Below are 17,459 nucleotides of genomic sequence, written 5' to 3' on the forward strand. Positions count from 1 at the left end.
CCCTCTCTAACCTCTCAGCTTCCAGGAATGGTGGCGTCCCGTCAAAGGGTTGCCTGAGCCAGTGCAGAGACAGATGAAGAAACAAGCGGGAATGGACGCGGAATCATGGACTGAGATACAACTGACGATAGTGCATCACTGTCGGCTATTGCAAGAGAAAAATGAGAAGAAAGATGAGACTAGGAAAATTGAGGAAGCCAAGTTAGTTCTGAAATAATTGTCAAAATTTGCCATAGAATGGGCGGCATTGACAAGTGGAGAAGGATTGGGAATGCTGGTAGCAATGTGTACATCGCGAACGAGTAATCAGCGCCAGATGGACTAAGGTGGATATGGGTTTGTGGCAACGAGGCAGAGATATGGGCTATAGAGGAAGAGGAGGATTCCAAAATAATCAAGCTGGGTATCAGAATACACAGAATGCGAATCAGAGCAGCCAGGCAGGATATAACCAAGGGGGACTTGTCAGACGGACACCCCCAGTATGTTGGACTTGTGGGATGACAGGGCACATTGCACACATATGTGAGAGCCAAGGGAATGTACAGAATGGCCAATTTTCAAGAGGGGGGACAGCTTATCCTCCATCATACAGTACACCAACTAGGGAAGGGTTCACCCAAGGTGACACATGGTATTAGAGACAAGCGCTGCAAGTACAGCAGGTACAGCAACAACAGTGAGTGCAAATGAATCCACCACAGGGGCAGTCACAAAAAGCCCCTATGCAGACACAGCAGTACGCAAACACAGCACAAGTGCTGACACCCGGAATAGGAGGTGCCACTGTGGTGGGAGGAAATCCTTTCACAGGGACAGGGATGAGCCTGTACCCACAATAGGACAGCTCACAGGGTGTCCTGATGGGTTCAGTCCTATCTGTGACACCAGACCCCCAAGACGAACCATGGGTCGATTTGACGATAGGAGGCACATATTTTTATTTTCTAATAGACACTGGGGCTGCTCATTCATATATATGAGAGGGAAAATATCCAATATCGGGAATTGCTGTGAATGCTCAAGGGTTCTCTGGAGTTACTAGTAGAGTTCCTTTTACTGATGAATTACCTGTCTCTATAGGAGAGTTTGACATTTCTCTTTCTTTGTTATATTCACGACGGACACCGGTTAACATTTTGGGAAGAGATTTGATGACAAAACTTAACATGACGATTTCATTTACTGATCAAAGGATAGTGAGCTGCACTCAAGGAATACACTATTTAAACATGGGCAAATTTATAATGGTGTTCACAGGGCAAGTGACTCTGCGAGGTGTTCCAGTAGACCCAGAGATTTTTATGTATGGGTGAGCAATCTATTGACATGGCTATAGAATTAGAACCAGCCATACTACGGAGGGAAATGGCAATGCTCGAAGGAGTAGATATGAGGGTAGACCATGGAGAACAGTAATAGCTCTCGAGGAAGGGTACAGATTGACTGACATAACTGATGACGTACTCAGGGAAGACCAAACAGACTATGAAGTGGTCTTCTTTATGAGCATCACATACTGGATAAGAATAGAGAAGAGGGAAGTCCCAGAGTGAATGGCGATTATGCTGCAGCGTCCAGCACTTTTTCAAGAAGATTTGGAGAAAGTGCCAAGCGACCTTTGGACGACAGGCCCTTATGACGTAAGTCTGTTAAAGGGAACAGGGGAAGTTAAAATAAAGTTGAAGTCAGGAGCGATTTTACCTTTAGCAAAACAGTACCCCATATCTCGGTATATTTCAGACCATTTCGGCACTGATGAAATAAGGGATTCTGGTGCCATCAGAATCATTGTTTAATACCGCAGTGTATCCAATCCAAAAATTTAAAGGAGATTTGTGGAGATTTATACAAGATAAGAGACCGATTAACCAAATTGTATATGCAGAGTTTCCTTTAGTTCCTAACCACAGCGACGATACTATGCAGTATCCCGGTGGAAGCTCGATTTTAGGGTGCATGTGGGTTGACAGCCTGCACTTTTTTCAGTGTGGACACCATCCTTCTTGGGTGTTTTTGAGGCCGGAATGCAAATATAGAATTTTTGCTTGCGTGTTCATCCAGCAGGATTTGAACCCAGGTCCTCAAGTTCTCTGGGCACACACGTACCCACAAGACCACATTAAAGTGTCTTCAAAGCACATGTCTTGTATTGGTATTTTGCTTTTAATGGAATATTTCAATATACAATTTTGGGTATAAAAGTGGAGCACCTTTTATACTTTGCCAGCAACGTTATAGGAACATCTCCTCTGTATGGTTACTTTTTGTTTGATTCATTTTTTTAAATACAATGCTCATTTGTTTTGAGAATTTTCTTCTGTTCGAGAAGGCCAGTTGAATAAAATGTGTGTATTTCACTTTTAGATACATTCAGTGCCTGTGCGTATGTTAATGTGCTCTGTCCCACTTTTCTTTTGGACTAGAGCCCTATTTATAACATTTGAATACTTGCAGAATGGTTTACTCTGCTTCAATAAGTTCCCAGTAAATGTTAAATGTTAAAGATATTTGTACCGCGCACCGTCAGAAACGGAGTTGGTCCCCAGGCGCTCTGGCGGATCTGCAAACGAGAAGGTCGGGGTGGGTTAGTAGGGTGAAGAGGGAGTAGGATAGTGAGATGAGTGGTGTTCTGTTGGCAGCTTCAACTCAGTATACACCATGTGCTGTGCTTTTGGTGCAAGTATCGGATCGATGTCAGTCCTTGTGTGCTGTTGGAGCGGCCTATGTGTTGTAGCAGTGTGGTGAAGTGCATGTGGCTTGCGGTGCGAGAGGTGGTTGTGTTAGTTTTTGAGCGATATAAGTATGTAGAGATTTTTGAGTTTTTTGGTTAGTCGGTTATATTCTTTGCAGCTAATCACAGTATGCCTGAATGCCTGGTTTTCGGGAATGCTGGCTTGTGTGAAAATGGCTAGACTTGAAAGTCCTATACAATGGGGGAGGGGCCCACGCCCAACAGAGCAATTGAGTATAGTACCTCACTTCGCTGGTTTTGAAAAACAGTTGAATAATTCAGTACAGTCCTAAAAACACAGCTAGAATCGAGAGTCCTGCAAAGGGATTTTGGCGCAACCCATTCCCTGTTTTATTCTAATGAACTATGTATAGTGGGGTTGAAGTGTCTATTCTCCTCCTTGGGTCTTGGTGCAGGAGTATTGGTCTCCTCTTACCCTACCATCTATGTGAGTACGTCTGCTTGAACTTTGGTGTGGTACGGGCCGGGATGCTGTGGATGAGTCGTCTACGTGATTTCGTCTTGGTCTGTCCGTGTGTTCAGTCTATAGTGTCTGGTATGTCGTGGGGTGCGTTCCTTGGATTCTGTTCACGCTCGGTTGTTTGGTGGGGACCGAGGTCGGTCTCTTATTCATCGTTGTTTTGTAGTGTGGGCGTTCTTGTGAGTGGTCTTCTAGTTACGCCGTGAAGAACCAGGATTTGAGCAGTTTCCTGAATACCAGGTGGTTTCTTGTGTTCCGTGTATTCTTGGTAGCTCATTCCATGTTTTCAGTGCCTGGTGAGAGAACGAGGATCGTCTGAGTTTTCTTTTGTTATAGGGTTTAGGTTCTAGGTGGGTGTCGTTGCTTGAGCTGAGCGTTCTTGTTGGCTGGTGTAGGCGTAATTTGTGTCTCAGGAATTCTGCACCATGGTTGTGTATAGCTCTGTGTGTGATGCACATGGATTTGAATTTTTATTTTTTGTTTTATCGGTAGCTAATTTAGTATTTTTAGCACAGGTGTGATGTATTATCTTTGGGGTCATTTGAGAAGGAGTCTGGCTGCCGCATTTTGTATGTGTTGTAGTTTTTTTAGAAGTTGTTCAGAAATTCAGTCAAATAGGTTTTGCTTCGATAAGTTATATTAACAGTTACAGTTCATACAGTAATCGTCAGTTTATTTGATTCCCACGTTTATTAAAGACTCCTTTTGGAACCTCATTTTCTGCGCTTCAGGTAAGTGGACCTCCACACATACTTTACCGCCCTACCTGCAGCAAATCCTATGGCAGGTCCTGGTCGTCGGAACAAACGGAAGGGCTAGGCACTCCGGGGGCAGGCAGTCATGGAGACACGCCGTTGGTCGCCTCATCCCGGTCTAATCGCGGCCGGAGCCCTGCGTTATATCATGCGAGCCCACACGACTCCAGACGCCGTATCCGCTGGCCTCGTTTGCAAGAGAGCACGGCCTTGGTTACATAGACAATAGGGGATTCGTTTTGCTTCTGCATCCCTGCCCGAATGCAGGCATGTTTTCATCTAAAGCTCGTTTCCTTGCAGCGTGGGTTGTGAGCAGAAGCGGCTCCATAAACAGTAGGACAGCGCCCTGCTTCTCATCACGCTGGCTTTCCTGCTTTGCCCAGCCTGGGAGAGAGCCGGTCCAGCTGCACAGTCTGCATGGAGTTCTGGGGCTGGTGGCTAGGAGCCAGGCGCTTAGATTGGAGGTTGTTGTACCGTTGGACGAGGGTTTTCTTTCGTGTGGACTTAGCCTGCATTGCATACCTTTTAAATACATTGTAAACGAGGCAGACACTTGTCAATGCTGCCATAGGCGGATGGGTGGGTGGGGGGCAGGGAGCGGGGGGGGGGGGGCTGCTGTGGAAATGTAGGTCGCGATGTTGGGGACCTGCCGGCTTTTGCCCTCCTCCGTCCCCGCTCCCAACACTTCCACAAGAGCTAGAGTCACCTGTCGGGGGCCCTGCTGACACTTTTGAAGTCGGGAGAAAGCCACTGCACAGTGGCCCTCGCAGCTTGTAAGTGGGCTAGTGTGCAGGGACTGCCGTGGTGACGGCATGCACGGCCAGGGCTGTCTTCCGCTGTGGCGTGCTGTTATTTCAAGAGCACCCGCGCAGCTGACTTACGTGACAAATTGCAAGTACTTTTTGTAGGCATAGAGAAATTAATTCCACTTATTATCCAACAATAAGACTGGGACCACAGATGAAAGCCGCCCAGGTGGAAAGAGTGGGAGGGTGTTCTATCTGCGCGGGGAGAGCTCTATGAAGGGCTTAATGGCGCAGTGAGAGGCTATGTCTTGATGTATAGCAACAGTAGGGTAGGGGGCGGAGCGGAGCGGATCAGGCTGGATTACATCTGTAGAAGGCGAAGAATCTATTTGAAGTCCCACGCTCCGAGTGATGGCATTTACACGCGAGAGCAGGCTCTCCATGGCTGGGGTGGGGGATGCTGATGTGAGCCACGTCCCGCATTCTCGTGCCACATATTACCCATCGGAGAGAGCGATGGCCCCCCGAAGCACTGGTCTCCTTTTACTCTTTGGGGTGGGGTGCGTGTGCGTGGGGATGTAGGTGTAGGAAGGCAGTTAGGTGACCTTCCCAATCCCCTCTACCCAACCCACAGAGTCCTGGAGATTCACAGGTTGAGATTTTGTGTTTTCTCTGCATTTGGGGAGTGGGGGTGGGAGGGGTGCCAGCAGCAGGACATTCGAAGCGTTAATCATAAAAGTAGGTGTCCCAAATCAGTGCACAGCCATTCAGACTGCAGCAATGTCACCCTGCAATGTCACCCTGCCACACGCAGGTCATACAAAGAAACAGTTCCTGCTGTAGAAGGAAAGCAAATCTCGAGAGCCCTGAACTTTCAAAAGTTCTCGCCTCAAACGGGAAACAAAGAAAAAATGAGCTCTGTGCGGGTCTGGGGGAACTTATGGTCCAATGTGCAGTGGTGGAAATGGAAAAAATGTGGTGGGGGATCCCACAAGTGCCGGGGTGGGGGAAGAGTTGGGGGGGGGGGGAAAGGGGGCGTGGTCTAGAGGGGGCGGGGTTGGTAGTGGCCATCCGGTCAGATAAATACTTCAAAAAAGAAAGAAAAAAAAGCGCCCACAAAGGCAACATTGCCTTTTACCGCTGGCTAGGACTTTAAGTGGGACGGGGCCTGCCGGGGCTCAGCCCCAGCAGGCTCCGTAAGTTCGAATTGAGGCGGGGCCCTGTGGGGCCCACTAATCTCCCCTGCCAGCCCCGGCCACTACACGAAAAGGATTTTTTTCTGAAGCCTGAAGCTCTCCCTCGTGTGCAAAAGCTTCAGGCTCCAGAAAAAAATGCCTTTCAGCCATAATGGTGGCGTCGCACCTGCGAGGCATCCCTTTAATCAAGTGATGCACGTGGGCCAGCGCCACCATTATGGAGAAAACGTGAGGCCGCTGGAAGCAGAGGCCTTGCTTTCTAAATACTGAAGCTCCCGCAGATTCGCGGGAGTTTCAGTCTTAAGGAACAGGGCCTCTGCTTCCAGGGGCCTCACCTTTTCAGCCTTAATGGTGACGCTGCCCCTACTCAGCTGGCAAGGGGCAGCGCCACCATTAAGGCTGAATAGGCGAGGCCCTGTCCCCTGCCAGGCAAGCCTATAGAAAATGAATGCAGAGATCCCAAAGGGGAGAGGGTGTTGATCACTACAAAAGGCTGCCTGGCAGGGGTGCCAGTGGCCCATTGAGCCGGGGCTCCTCGGGGGAGCGTGGCCTAACGGGCCAGCAGGACCCCTGCAGTTAGGCCAGGCCCCCTTGATAAGCCCTGGCTCATTTTGTTGTGCTAAAAAAAGAAAATGAAAAAAAAAACCGCCCGCGAGGGCTGCATTGCCTTTTATGCTGCTCTGGCACTGGTGTGTAAAGCACAATGCTCGCTACATGTACAAATGACTCCTTTCAGTTGTACATGTAGTAAGCATTGTGAATTACACATCAGTGCCAAAGCTGCGGTAAACGGCAATGCTGCCGTCGCAGACGCTTTTTTTTCTTTTTTCCAGCGTGGTTCATGGGCTTGGGTGGCTGACTCTGGCCGGATCGCGAGATCCGGCTACACATCTGGTGCCGGATCTCGGATCCGCCGAGAGCCGGCCCAATGACCAGCACTGCCAATGTGGTAATGCTTCCTTCGGGCAGTTTCACTGTAGACTTTACAGTCAGGGCAGTGCTGTGTCACACCCTCTAAAGGGGTGGAGAATAGGATCTAATGCATTATTTATTTATTTGGATTTTTTTTAAAGCGCACATCAGCCCAAGGGCATCGTGGCGCTGTTACATATATACATTGCTGGTTACAAAGAAAGGCGTACTAGTTGCATTGATATTTGCATTTACGGTTCATCTTGGGGGTTAATAGTACATAGAATTTAGCATGTGTTTGCGTTTAGAGGTGTGCAACGTCCTGGCATAGGAATCTGCTTGTATATATCAGAGCTGGTGGCATGAGGCAGTGAAGTGGCAGCCATGGTGTCGTAGGCCATGCTGAAACACAACTCATCTTAACTGTTCAGTCCTGACGAAGTTCTCAAAACATGGAGGTTGTGTAGACTGCTAGGATTAATGCCTCTATTACTTTAGTTCCAATCAAAAATCTTGGAAGCACGGGTGTTGCTAGGTCTGGAAAAGATCCGGGGCTACGCTAATGTCTGGACTGATAGTATTCTGCGCTAGCTAGCCTTTTGGTTGTAGCCCCTGAGCTTCTATCCGGCGCTACAACCAAAAGACCCTGGACTATAGCCCCCTCAGCACCCCCGCCGCCCCAGCAACGCCTCTGCTTGGGAGACTTTACCATTATCCGCTAAAAGTAGATTTTAAAAAACATTTGGATGTCAGCTTGTTTAAACCTGCTTCGTACCCCCATGAGTCGCTGGCCCGTTCTGGTAGAAGCGCCTCTCCAAGCTGTTAAGGCGCAGGCGATGTGTAGAAAATCCTTACTCTGAGTATAAGACTCAGAATTGTGTAAGCCTGGAGAATGGGTGCAATGGTGGACACAGAGGTAGCAGGCACAGGATCTACCAGGCAGGTAGAAGCCGACAGCCAGGACTGTACTCACCACTCCTGGTTGCCCGGGTCACTTGTCTCAGTAATATGAGTTTGTGAACTCATAGAGGAGATATTCTATGGCCTGCTTGTGCACTTAGTTGTTGACCTCTAGTTATGGGTCACTGGCCCTTTTCCTATTAGGCTCAAGCCTCATAGGGCTCTTCGTGGCCAGGCACTGGTTAGCAGCAAGGGCAAATCTTTGTTCTCACTGGTTCTCCATTCGCTGGATACCTTCCCCATCCGTGGAGCAGGAAGGTAGATGCCGGCTCCTGCGAGTCAAGGGAGGCGATCAGTGTTCCATCTGTCCCCGGATGGTTAATAGATGAACCAAATGGTGGGCCTCACTTTGCCAAAGCCCCGGTACAGGGTCGTAGCGGATCTCCAATGATGTTTACATGTACTGACTCAGCGTTCCAGCACTTCTGGACAGTTTGGGATCGATCATGTAGCCACTGCAACGCTCACAAATGTGCCTTCTTTCAAAACCAATGGTCCTGGGTATTTAGGGCATATCATTTCGATTTGGGGCAATATGGTGCCGCAGTGTGAACTGGCATGGGAGTTTCTAGAGACTTCCTGGAGGAAAGCTAGGCTTCTTTCCCATTCAAAATGTCCCCCCTATCCGTGAACACGATTTATTTGGGGGCCTTGGTTTTATTAGGCCCTTGGGATTTTGGTGGTTGGCTGGTAGACATCCTCACTGGATCCACCCCACTAAACTGCACCCCAAAACCTAGTATGTGCACCAACCAGGTAGATTTCATGATGTCAGTCAAGCGAGAGTACTTGTTAACTGGGTAGATTTCATGAAGTCAGTCAAGCAAGAGTACATGTTAACCGGGTAGATATCATGAAGACAGTCAAGCGAGAGTACTTGTTAACCAGGTATAATTCATGAAGTCAGTCAAACGAGAGTACTTGTTAACTGGGTAGATTTCATGAAAGTACTTCTCTGCCAAGAAAGGGTAGCTTTAGTAACCACAACTGTCCGAAACCGAGTTCTTCGGTGTTGCACGTCTTGAAGTGACACCCTGACAAGTCTCTGGAAATCTCAGTAAAATGGTCATAAACATCAATAACCAGATGAATCTACAAGTAATATTCCTAAAATTGGATGTATCGTCTACAAGGTACTCACTGCTTCTCACGTTCAGTCTCACATACAGTAATTACCTTTTGCCTATTACAGAGTGTGTTGTTTGAATTTGCACTGTGAGTTACATTTGTAATGTTATGAAGTATGCAGTATTATAGTGCTTTCTTACTCCCTTTTCTATTTAAATTCTTTTGTCACTAGACTGATGGAACAATTTCCTATCACGTTGTTTCTTTCCCAGCCCGGGTTTGTTTTCAGGAATCCCCCTGAGAGTCGGGGTACAATAGGAAGGGGGGTGTAAGAAAAGCAGACCTGCTGAAAGAGAGGGGTAGTCCTATGGGTTCTGGAGGAGGAGGCATTATGCTTCAGTATTGAGGCCCATAGAGGCAGCCACTGACTCTTAGTACCTGGATGACACATGAGGAAGACGATGATGGAGAAGCGCCTGAGATACCTGAAATGCGCATGAGGAAGACGATGATGGAGAAGTACCGGAGATACCTAAAAGGCACATGAGGAAGACGATGTTGGAGAAGTGCCTGAGATACCTAAAAGGCGCATGAGGAAGACGATGGAGAAGTGGCTGAGATACCTGAAAGGCGCATGAGGAAGACGATGATGAAGTGCCTGAGATACCTGAAAGGCGCATGAGGAAGACGATGGAGAAGTGCCTGAGATACCTGGAAGACGATGTTGGAGAAGTGCCCGAGATACCTGAAAGGTGCATGAGGAAGACGATGATGAAGTGCCTGAGATACCTGGAAGACGATGTTGGAGAAGTGCCTGAGATACCTGAAAGGTGCATGAGGAAGACAATGTTGGAGAAGTGCCTGAGATACCTGAAAGGCACGTAGAGTTTTAAAAGATCTCTGAGAATTTAAACAAAGCATCTAGCGCTGGGGAGGGAAGTGGAGACGCCTGACAGATGCATAGATCCTGAAAGGAACATTACAAAACTTTGAAATGTGCCCAGAACCTACAAGGGGAGCTAAGAGGCACGGAAGACGCGTAGAGCTTGAAACGGGTGCTAAGAATCCTGAGCAATACGTAGATCCTTAGAAGGGTGCTGAGAGGTTCTACAAAATGCCTGGAGCACGAGTGGTGCTGCGAAGCTGGAAAGGCACCCAGAACTTGAATAGGCCATTGATAAGTGTTCAGTGGCTGTAGCCTGATGGAGGTCATGAGGGGTGCCGAGAATCACGAAAAACACCTATGCTCTGGAACGGTTGTTAAGGAATTTGAGAAAATGCCTAGAGCCCTCGCGATTGAGAGGGCCACTGAAAAGCCTGAAAGCTGCCTGGAGCGGGAGAGGGGTTTTGAGCAATCTTGGTAAGCACCTGGCACTTTGGCGGGGTGCAGATGGATGCTGGGAGGTGTGAAGGGCATCCAGAGCCTGAAACTGGCCCAGAGAACAGTGTCCAGAGCCTGAGAGGGAGATGCGAAGCCTGAAAGGTGCCTGGATCCTAATAGGGGCATTGAGCACTTATAGTTAATTCCTTGTGGCGCAGGCTGAGAAGCCTGAACAATGCCTAGAATATGACCAGTGCATTGAGACATTTTACAAAGTGCCCCCGGTCTCAGGGTGGATCTGAGAGGCTTGGCGGTCAGCTATCGCCTGAATCCTGCGCTGAGAAGCCTGATGTTTTGCTAAGCGCTTGGAGCCTGAGAATGTGGCTGAACATCCTGAAAAACACTTGCCTGAAAAGGTTATTGAGAAGTTTAATAGAGTGGATAGTGCCTGGGTGTGGTGCTAAATAGCCTGAAAGATGCATAGGGGCCTATCAGAGGAAGTCCGTGGCACCTGAGAGGGCCGCCTGGAGGCATGAGAGATCCCTGGAGCCTGGAAGGGTCATTGATAGGTTTTAGAAAGCGTTTAGTAACGCAGAGCGGAACCGAAAGTTATGAAATGCACCTAGACACTGAAACTGGCAATGAGAACCCTGAAGAATGCCTAGAGCACTGAGAAGCCTGAAGAATGCCTAGAGCACTGAGAAGCCTGAAGAATGCCTAGAGCACTGAGAAGCCTGAAGAATGCCTAGAGCACTGAGAAGCGCGAAATATGCCTACAGCTTAAGTCATTTTGGAAGTGCCAGCACCTGTGCTGCTGGGAAGCATGATCAGTGATTGGAGATTGGAGCCTGTGAGGGTCATTGAGAGGTTTTGCAAAATGCCTAGAGCAGGAGAGGAGCTGAGAAGCCTGAAGAATGCCTAGAGCCACAGTTGATCTGAGAACCCGGGAGAATGCCCAGAGCTGAAGAAGAGCTGAGAACCCTGAAGAATGCCTAGAGCCTGAGAGGAGCTGAGAAGCCTGAAGAATGCCTAGAGCCGCAGAGGAGCTGAGAAGCCTGAAGAATGCCTAGAGCCTGAGAGGAGCTGAGAAGCCTGAAGAATGCCTAGAGCCGCAGAGGAGCTGAGAAACCTAAAGAATGCCTAGAGCCTGAGAGGAGCTGAGAAACCTGAAGAATGCCTAGAGCCGCAGAGGAGCTGAGAAGCCTGAAGAATGCCTAGAGCCGCAGATGATCTGAGAACCCGGGAGAATACCCAGAGCTGAAGAGGAGCTTAGAACCCTGAAGAATGCCTAGAGCCTGAGAGGAGCTGAGAAGCCTGAAGAATGCCTAGAGCCGCAGAGGAGCTGAGAAGCCTGAAGAATGCCTAGAGCCGCAGATGAGCTGAGAAGCCTGAAGAATGCCTAGAGCTTGAGAGGAGCTGAGAAGCCTCAAGAATGCCTAGAGCCTGAGAGGAGCTGAGAAGCCTGAAGAATGCCTAGAGCCTGAGAGGAGCTGAAAAGCCTGAAGAATGCCTAGAGCTGCAGATGAGCTGAGAAGCCTGAAGAATGCCTAGAGCCGCAGATGAGCTGAGAAGCCTGAAGAATGCCTAGAGCCTGAGAGGAGCTGAGAAGCCTGAAGAATGCCTAGAGCCTGAGAGGAGCTGAGAAGCCTGAAGAATGCCTAGAGCCTGAGAGAAGCTGAGAAGCCTGAAGAATGCCTAGAGCCTGAGAGGAGCTGAGAACCCTGAAGAATGCCTAGAGCCTGAGAGGAGCTGAGAAGCCTGAAGAATGCCTAGAGCCGCAGAGGAGCTGAGAAGCCTGAAGAATGCCTAGAGCCTGAGAGGAGCTGAGAAGCCTGAAGAATGCCTAGAGCCGCAGAGGAGCTGAGAACCCTGAAGAATGCCTAGAGCAGGAGAGGAGCGGAGAACCCTGAAGAATGCCTAGAGCAAGAGAGGAGCTGAGAACCCTGAAGAATGCCTAGAGCAAGAGAGGAGCTGAGAACCCTGAAGAATGCCTAGAGCAGGAGAGGTACCGGAGAACCCTGAAGAATGCCTAGAGAACCCTGAAGAATGCCTAGAGCCGCAGAGGAGCTGAGAAGCCTGAAGAATGCCTAGATAAGGAGAGGAGCTGAGAAGCCTGAAGAATGCCTAGAGCAGTAGAGGAGCTGAGAAGCCTGTAGAATGCCTAGAGCAGGAGAGGAGTGAGAAGCCTGAAGAATGCCTAGAGCAGGAGAGGAGCTGAGAAGCCTGAAGAATGCCTAGAGCCACAGTTGATCTGAGAACCCGGGAGAATGCCCAGAGCTGAAGAAGAGCTGAGAACCCTGAAGAATGCCTAGAGCCTGAGAGGAGCTGAGAAGCCTGAAGAATGCCTAGAGCCGCAGAGGAGCTGAGAAGCCTGAAGAATGCCTAGAGCCTGAGAGGAGCTGAGAAGCCTGAAGAATGCCTAGAGCCGCAGAGGAGCTGAGAAGCCTGAAGAATGCCTAGAGCCTGAGAGGAGCTGAGAAGCCTGAAGAATGCCTCGAGCCGCAGAGGAGCTGAGAAGCCTGAAGAATGCCTAGAGCCTGAGAGGAGCTGAGAAGCCTGAAGAATGCCTAGAGCCGCAGAGGAGCTGAGAAACCTGAAGAATGCCTAGAGCAGTAGAGGAGCTGAGAACCCTGAAGAATGCCTAGAGCAAGAGAGGAGCTGAGAACCCTGAAGAATGCCTAGAGCCGCAGAGGAGCTGAGAAGCCTGAAGAATGCCTAGAGCAAGAGAGGAGCTGAGAACCCTGAAGAATGCCTAGAGCAAGAGAGGAGCTGAGAACCCTGAAGAATGCCTAGAGCAGGAGAGGTACCGGAGAACCCTGAAGAATGCCTAGAGCAAGAGAGGAGCTGAGAACCCTGAAGAATGCCTAGAGCCGCAGAGGAGCTGAGAAGCCTGAAGAATGCCTAGAGAAGGAGAGGAGCTGAGAAGCCTGAAGAATGCCTAGAGCAGTAGAGGAGCTGAGAAGCCTGTAGAATGCCTAGAGCAGGAGAGGAGCTGAGAACCCTGAAGAATGCCTAGAGCAGGAGAGGAGCGGAGAACCCTGAAGTCTGCCTAGAGCAGGAGAGGAGCAGAGAACCCTGAAGAATGCCTAGAGCAGGAGAGGAGCTGAGAATCCTGAAGAATGCCTAGAGCAGGAGAGGAGCTGAGAAGCCTGAAGAATGCCTAGAGCCTGAGAGTGGCTGGGGCAGTTTGCCAGTCTCTAGCACCCACGAGGGCCAATGGGAAGCCTGAAAGATGCATAGAGCCTGACAAGGGCATTGGGAAGTTTTAGAAAGAACCCTAGAGCCTTGGTGGGGAATTGAGAGGCAAGAACATTTCACAGAGCCTGAAACACGCACTGAGAAGCCTGAAATATTCCTAGAGCCGAAGATGGGTGATGAGTTTTTAGAGAGCAAGTGCACAGAGGGACATTGAGCAACACTGAGCAATTTTAGTAAGAACCTAGCACCTGAGATGGATGCTGGGGAAGCATGAAAAATGCCTAGAGCCTGAGAGGTTTTAGAGTCTAGGGGAAGTGCTGAAAAACCTTGAAAGTATGTGACCCTAAGAAGCACCTGAATAGACACTGGGAAACACACTAGAGACTTGTAATGTTGAGAAAGGGGTAAAGGAGTAACCATAGGGCAACTCCGAGGAGAAGCCCAACAAAATGCCAGTGCCAGACATATAATAAAGAGTGACACTTTGAGACAAAGTAGCAATTTCCTCCTTATATTAATACCCCCTCGGCCAATGATGTTTTTGGAACCTAACACTATTTGTTGTAAAGCACTCGTGTATTTTCACCAGCACAATTTTAGGACATTAATGAAGCCAGAATATAACATGTTATCATCAACAATTTGTTTTCAATGCATTAAGTTCAGTTTCTTTTTTTCTTTTACTGAATCAGCATTTGCGAAATGTCAACTTTACGTATTTATGCGCATTTAGGTAGCAACCTACATCTAACAAGCTTTGTCTGCTTATGCCCAACACATGCACTGTGTGGGTCCGTTTAACCAATAGAATTTGCTAGATTAAATCTTAAATGTCATCACTGCAGTAAAAAAATCTTTGTCCAAAGTTTTTCACATACCTACACACCACCGTGAACACCTCAACAGTCTTTAGAACACAGCTATACCCCACGAGGAAAATCATCTTAGCTGCACACACACAACCTTACACAAGCTCCACCACCGCCAGAATGCAGACTCCAAGGTCAATGGCCTTGCTGCACACATTTTACTGATCCCACACAACCGCTGCACCACGCCTAGCATTGGACTGCAGCTACACACCACGTAAACCGCAATGGCTGCACACATTCTGAGTGCACCCAGGCACTATTTACTAGCCTATTCTCGCCAGTGACCTGAACTACGGTCCCTGAGTGGGTTCAACCCACAGCACTTTCAGATCATACCAATGGTATATAAGGCGCTATACAAATGCACAATAACATAACATCGCATGCAGCGGGATAATCAAAATATACTGCCTTTAGTTGTGTGCCTTCTCCACTAAAAGATTTGAATTCACCATTGCCAAAGTAGTAGCCCTTCATTCTTCCTAATTCGATAGATTGTTACTGTATAGCTGGGCAATAAAATCACTTAGAAGCACATAGAAACTAGGATGAAGCGCTATACAAAGTGCATCCTTTCCACCTAATGTTTTAGGGGTTTATTTCTATTTTATGGGGTTTTGCCGAGGTTCAATCCTTAACCAATCGAAAGAAACGGTGCACAGGTGTATACAGCCGGGCATTAATGACATTTCGAGCACTGCTTTGCTCTGCAAAGTGGTTTCAGCACAGGAACTACTGCCCAATAAAACCTTAACATTGTTGGCACTTGTTAGGTGTAGGCCCTTTACCAGAGAAGTCAATCAGGTCTCGTTTCGAATTTGGCAAATTTACCACCGTAAATCTGCTAAACTCATTTACTCTTCCCACCGGATTACCACCTCAGAACTGGAGATAAGGCCTCCAGATTTCACGGTTGTGGTATTCCCCATTGTGGGCTCCTATGGGACTCCATTAGAGTGTGGAGGAATTACCACCAGCGGTAGTTTCTCTGGAGGGACAGTGGTGGAAATACCATCCAGCCAAGTGCTGGAGCTTATCCTCAACTTTAGCTCCAAACCCGTAGTAGAGCTTTGCTGGGGAAAAGCGCCAGTCATTTGACTACCACCTCGTTTCCCCCACAGTCATAATTTCACAGAAGCCCATAGGTTAGAAGCGTTACTGACATGCCTGTGGATTCCTTGCAGGAGGTATCACATCCGGGTCGAGGACATCATGGTTCGGGATGTGCGCTACGTCACCTTGAACTGCAAATACCGCGACCTTCAGGACCTGTTGCAGAGCTGCAAGCTGAAGACCCTGGCCCTGGTGGAGTCGGTTGGTAAGTGATGCCAGTCATGCCATCCTTCCCCTTTGGTAGGCACCGACACAGTCTTTACTAAAGCTGGAATAGAAATTGCAGTAACGACCAGGACTGGGCTCCCGTCCCTTGAATGGAATGAGGGCATGTTGACATGAATAATGTAGAGTCCATTGTGCTCCTGTTTAAAGGCGCAGGGATTTAGTGCGAACACACATCTGATCGGAAACTGCATGCAGCGGTTTTCAGTCTCCGTAATGTTTCCTTATGACAGAACCCGATGGCAATGGGAAAACAACCAAAGATTGCATTGGTGTGCAGGGCGCTGTGGTCTATTCGTGAACTCAAGGCAGAATTGCAGAAGCCACTTCTCCAACCCCAACTCACACACCCCACCACATCAACATCCACCCTTTTAACTTTTAGAAAAACGAAATTAAATATCCTAACCCAACCTGCAGATGCCGGGAGTATGGGCAGCGTTGGAAGTGTATAATGGATAACAACAAGGGTGCAGCGCTCTCGCTGCAGCTGAGTCACTGCCAGTTTGTAGAGCTCCGTTCTACCAGTGGCATGGCCCCGTAGTACTATTGGTTGTCTAGGTGCGGGGTGTTGCACGGGTCCGGTGGACTTTAATCTGGCACTGCATAACCACCGCCCTTTCGGCATGTTACCCCTCAACAGGGGGAACTTGGGCCACTAGAACGAAGAGCACGGGTCTGCAAGCTTTGGTTCTCCAGATGTTTTGAACTACAATGGCCAACAGCTCTAGCAAGTATAGTCAATTGTGAGGAATCATGGGAGTTATAGTCCAAAGCATCTGGAGAGTCGCAGGTTGCAGACCCCTGGCATACAGCTATGGTGATACTTTGGTTCACGAGGAATGCATTGACCTCTCACTCCGGTAACCACTCCCAGCGACAGTACTCGTAGTAGAGCAATAAATAAATTACCCTAAGAGACGTTCTTAGTCAGAGCCCTGAATCACCATGATGCGTAGAGTCCCTACTAATTTTTAGGATCCACCCTGCCTCCTGTGATGCACTACTCTGAAGCAGCATGAAGCCTCCGCCAGAGGTGTAGAGTATCTACTAATCCATCAAAGCCCTCCCTACTACTCTGACGCACTACTTGGAAGCAACACGATGCCTCTGCCAGAAGTGTAGAGTATATGATATTATATGATATGGCATTTATAACGCCTACCTCATCCAGTGAACTACCTGTAAGCAGTATGATGCCTCTGCCAGAGGTGTGGAATAGCTACTATTTCATCATAGCCCTCCCTACCTCATCCAATGCACTACCTGGAAGCAGCACAATACCTCTGCCAGAGGTGTGGAGTAGCTACTAATCCATCAGAGCCATGCCTTTCTCCTGTGATAAACTACCTGGAAGCAACATGATGCCTCTGCCAGTGGTATTGAGCAGTTACGAATCCTTCATAGCCCTGCCCACTCCCGTGGTGAGCTAAATGGAAGCAAAATGATGCCTCTGCCAGAGGTGTAGCTTTTCTACTAATCCATCGGAGCCCTGCTTACCCCATGCGGTACACTACCTGTAAGTAGCAGGATGCCTCCGCCAGAGGTGTAGTGCAGCCACTAATCCTCCAGAGACATGCCTACCTCCTGTGATGCACTACCTGGAGCAGCATGGTGCCTCCACTAGAGGTGTAGCACCTCTAGTGATCCTGCAGAGCCCTGCCTACTCATGTAATGCACTACTTGGAATCAGCATGATGCCTCTGTTAGAGGTGTAGCACCTCTAGTGATCCTGCAGAGCCCTGCCTACTCATGTGATGCACTACTTGGAATCAGCATGATGCCTCTGCTAGAGGTGTAGCACCTCTAGTGATCCTGCAGAGCCCTGCCTACTCATGCGATGCACTACATGGAATCAGCATGATGCCTCTGCTAGAG

At 48.7% G+C, this 17,459-nt stretch overlaps 1 protein-coding gene across 3 annotated transcripts in view; it reads left to right on the plus strand.

Annotated features, from left to right (window-relative positions):
- Positions 1-17,459, plus strand: part of CLCN2 (chloride voltage-gated channel 2) — a 1,173,779-nt gene that overhangs the window by 963,723 nt on the left and 192,597 nt on the right. For all 3 annotated transcript variants that reach the window (XM_069618787.1, XM_069618789.1, XM_069618788.1), the window contains exon 16: positions 15,428-15,561. In XM_069618787.1, coding sequence (XP_069474888.1) covers positions 15,428-15,561 — 134 coding nt within the window. The remainder of the gene's footprint in view (positions 1-15,427; positions 15,562-17,459) is intronic.

This window comes from Ambystoma mexicanum, chromosome 10 (genome assembly GCF_040938575.1).
Source record: "Ambystoma mexicanum isolate Mex_15411 chromosome 10, UKY_AmexF1_1, whole genome shotgun sequence".
Taxonomy (NCBI): domain Eukaryota; kingdom Metazoa; phylum Chordata; class Amphibia; order Caudata; family Ambystomatidae; genus Ambystoma; species Ambystoma mexicanum.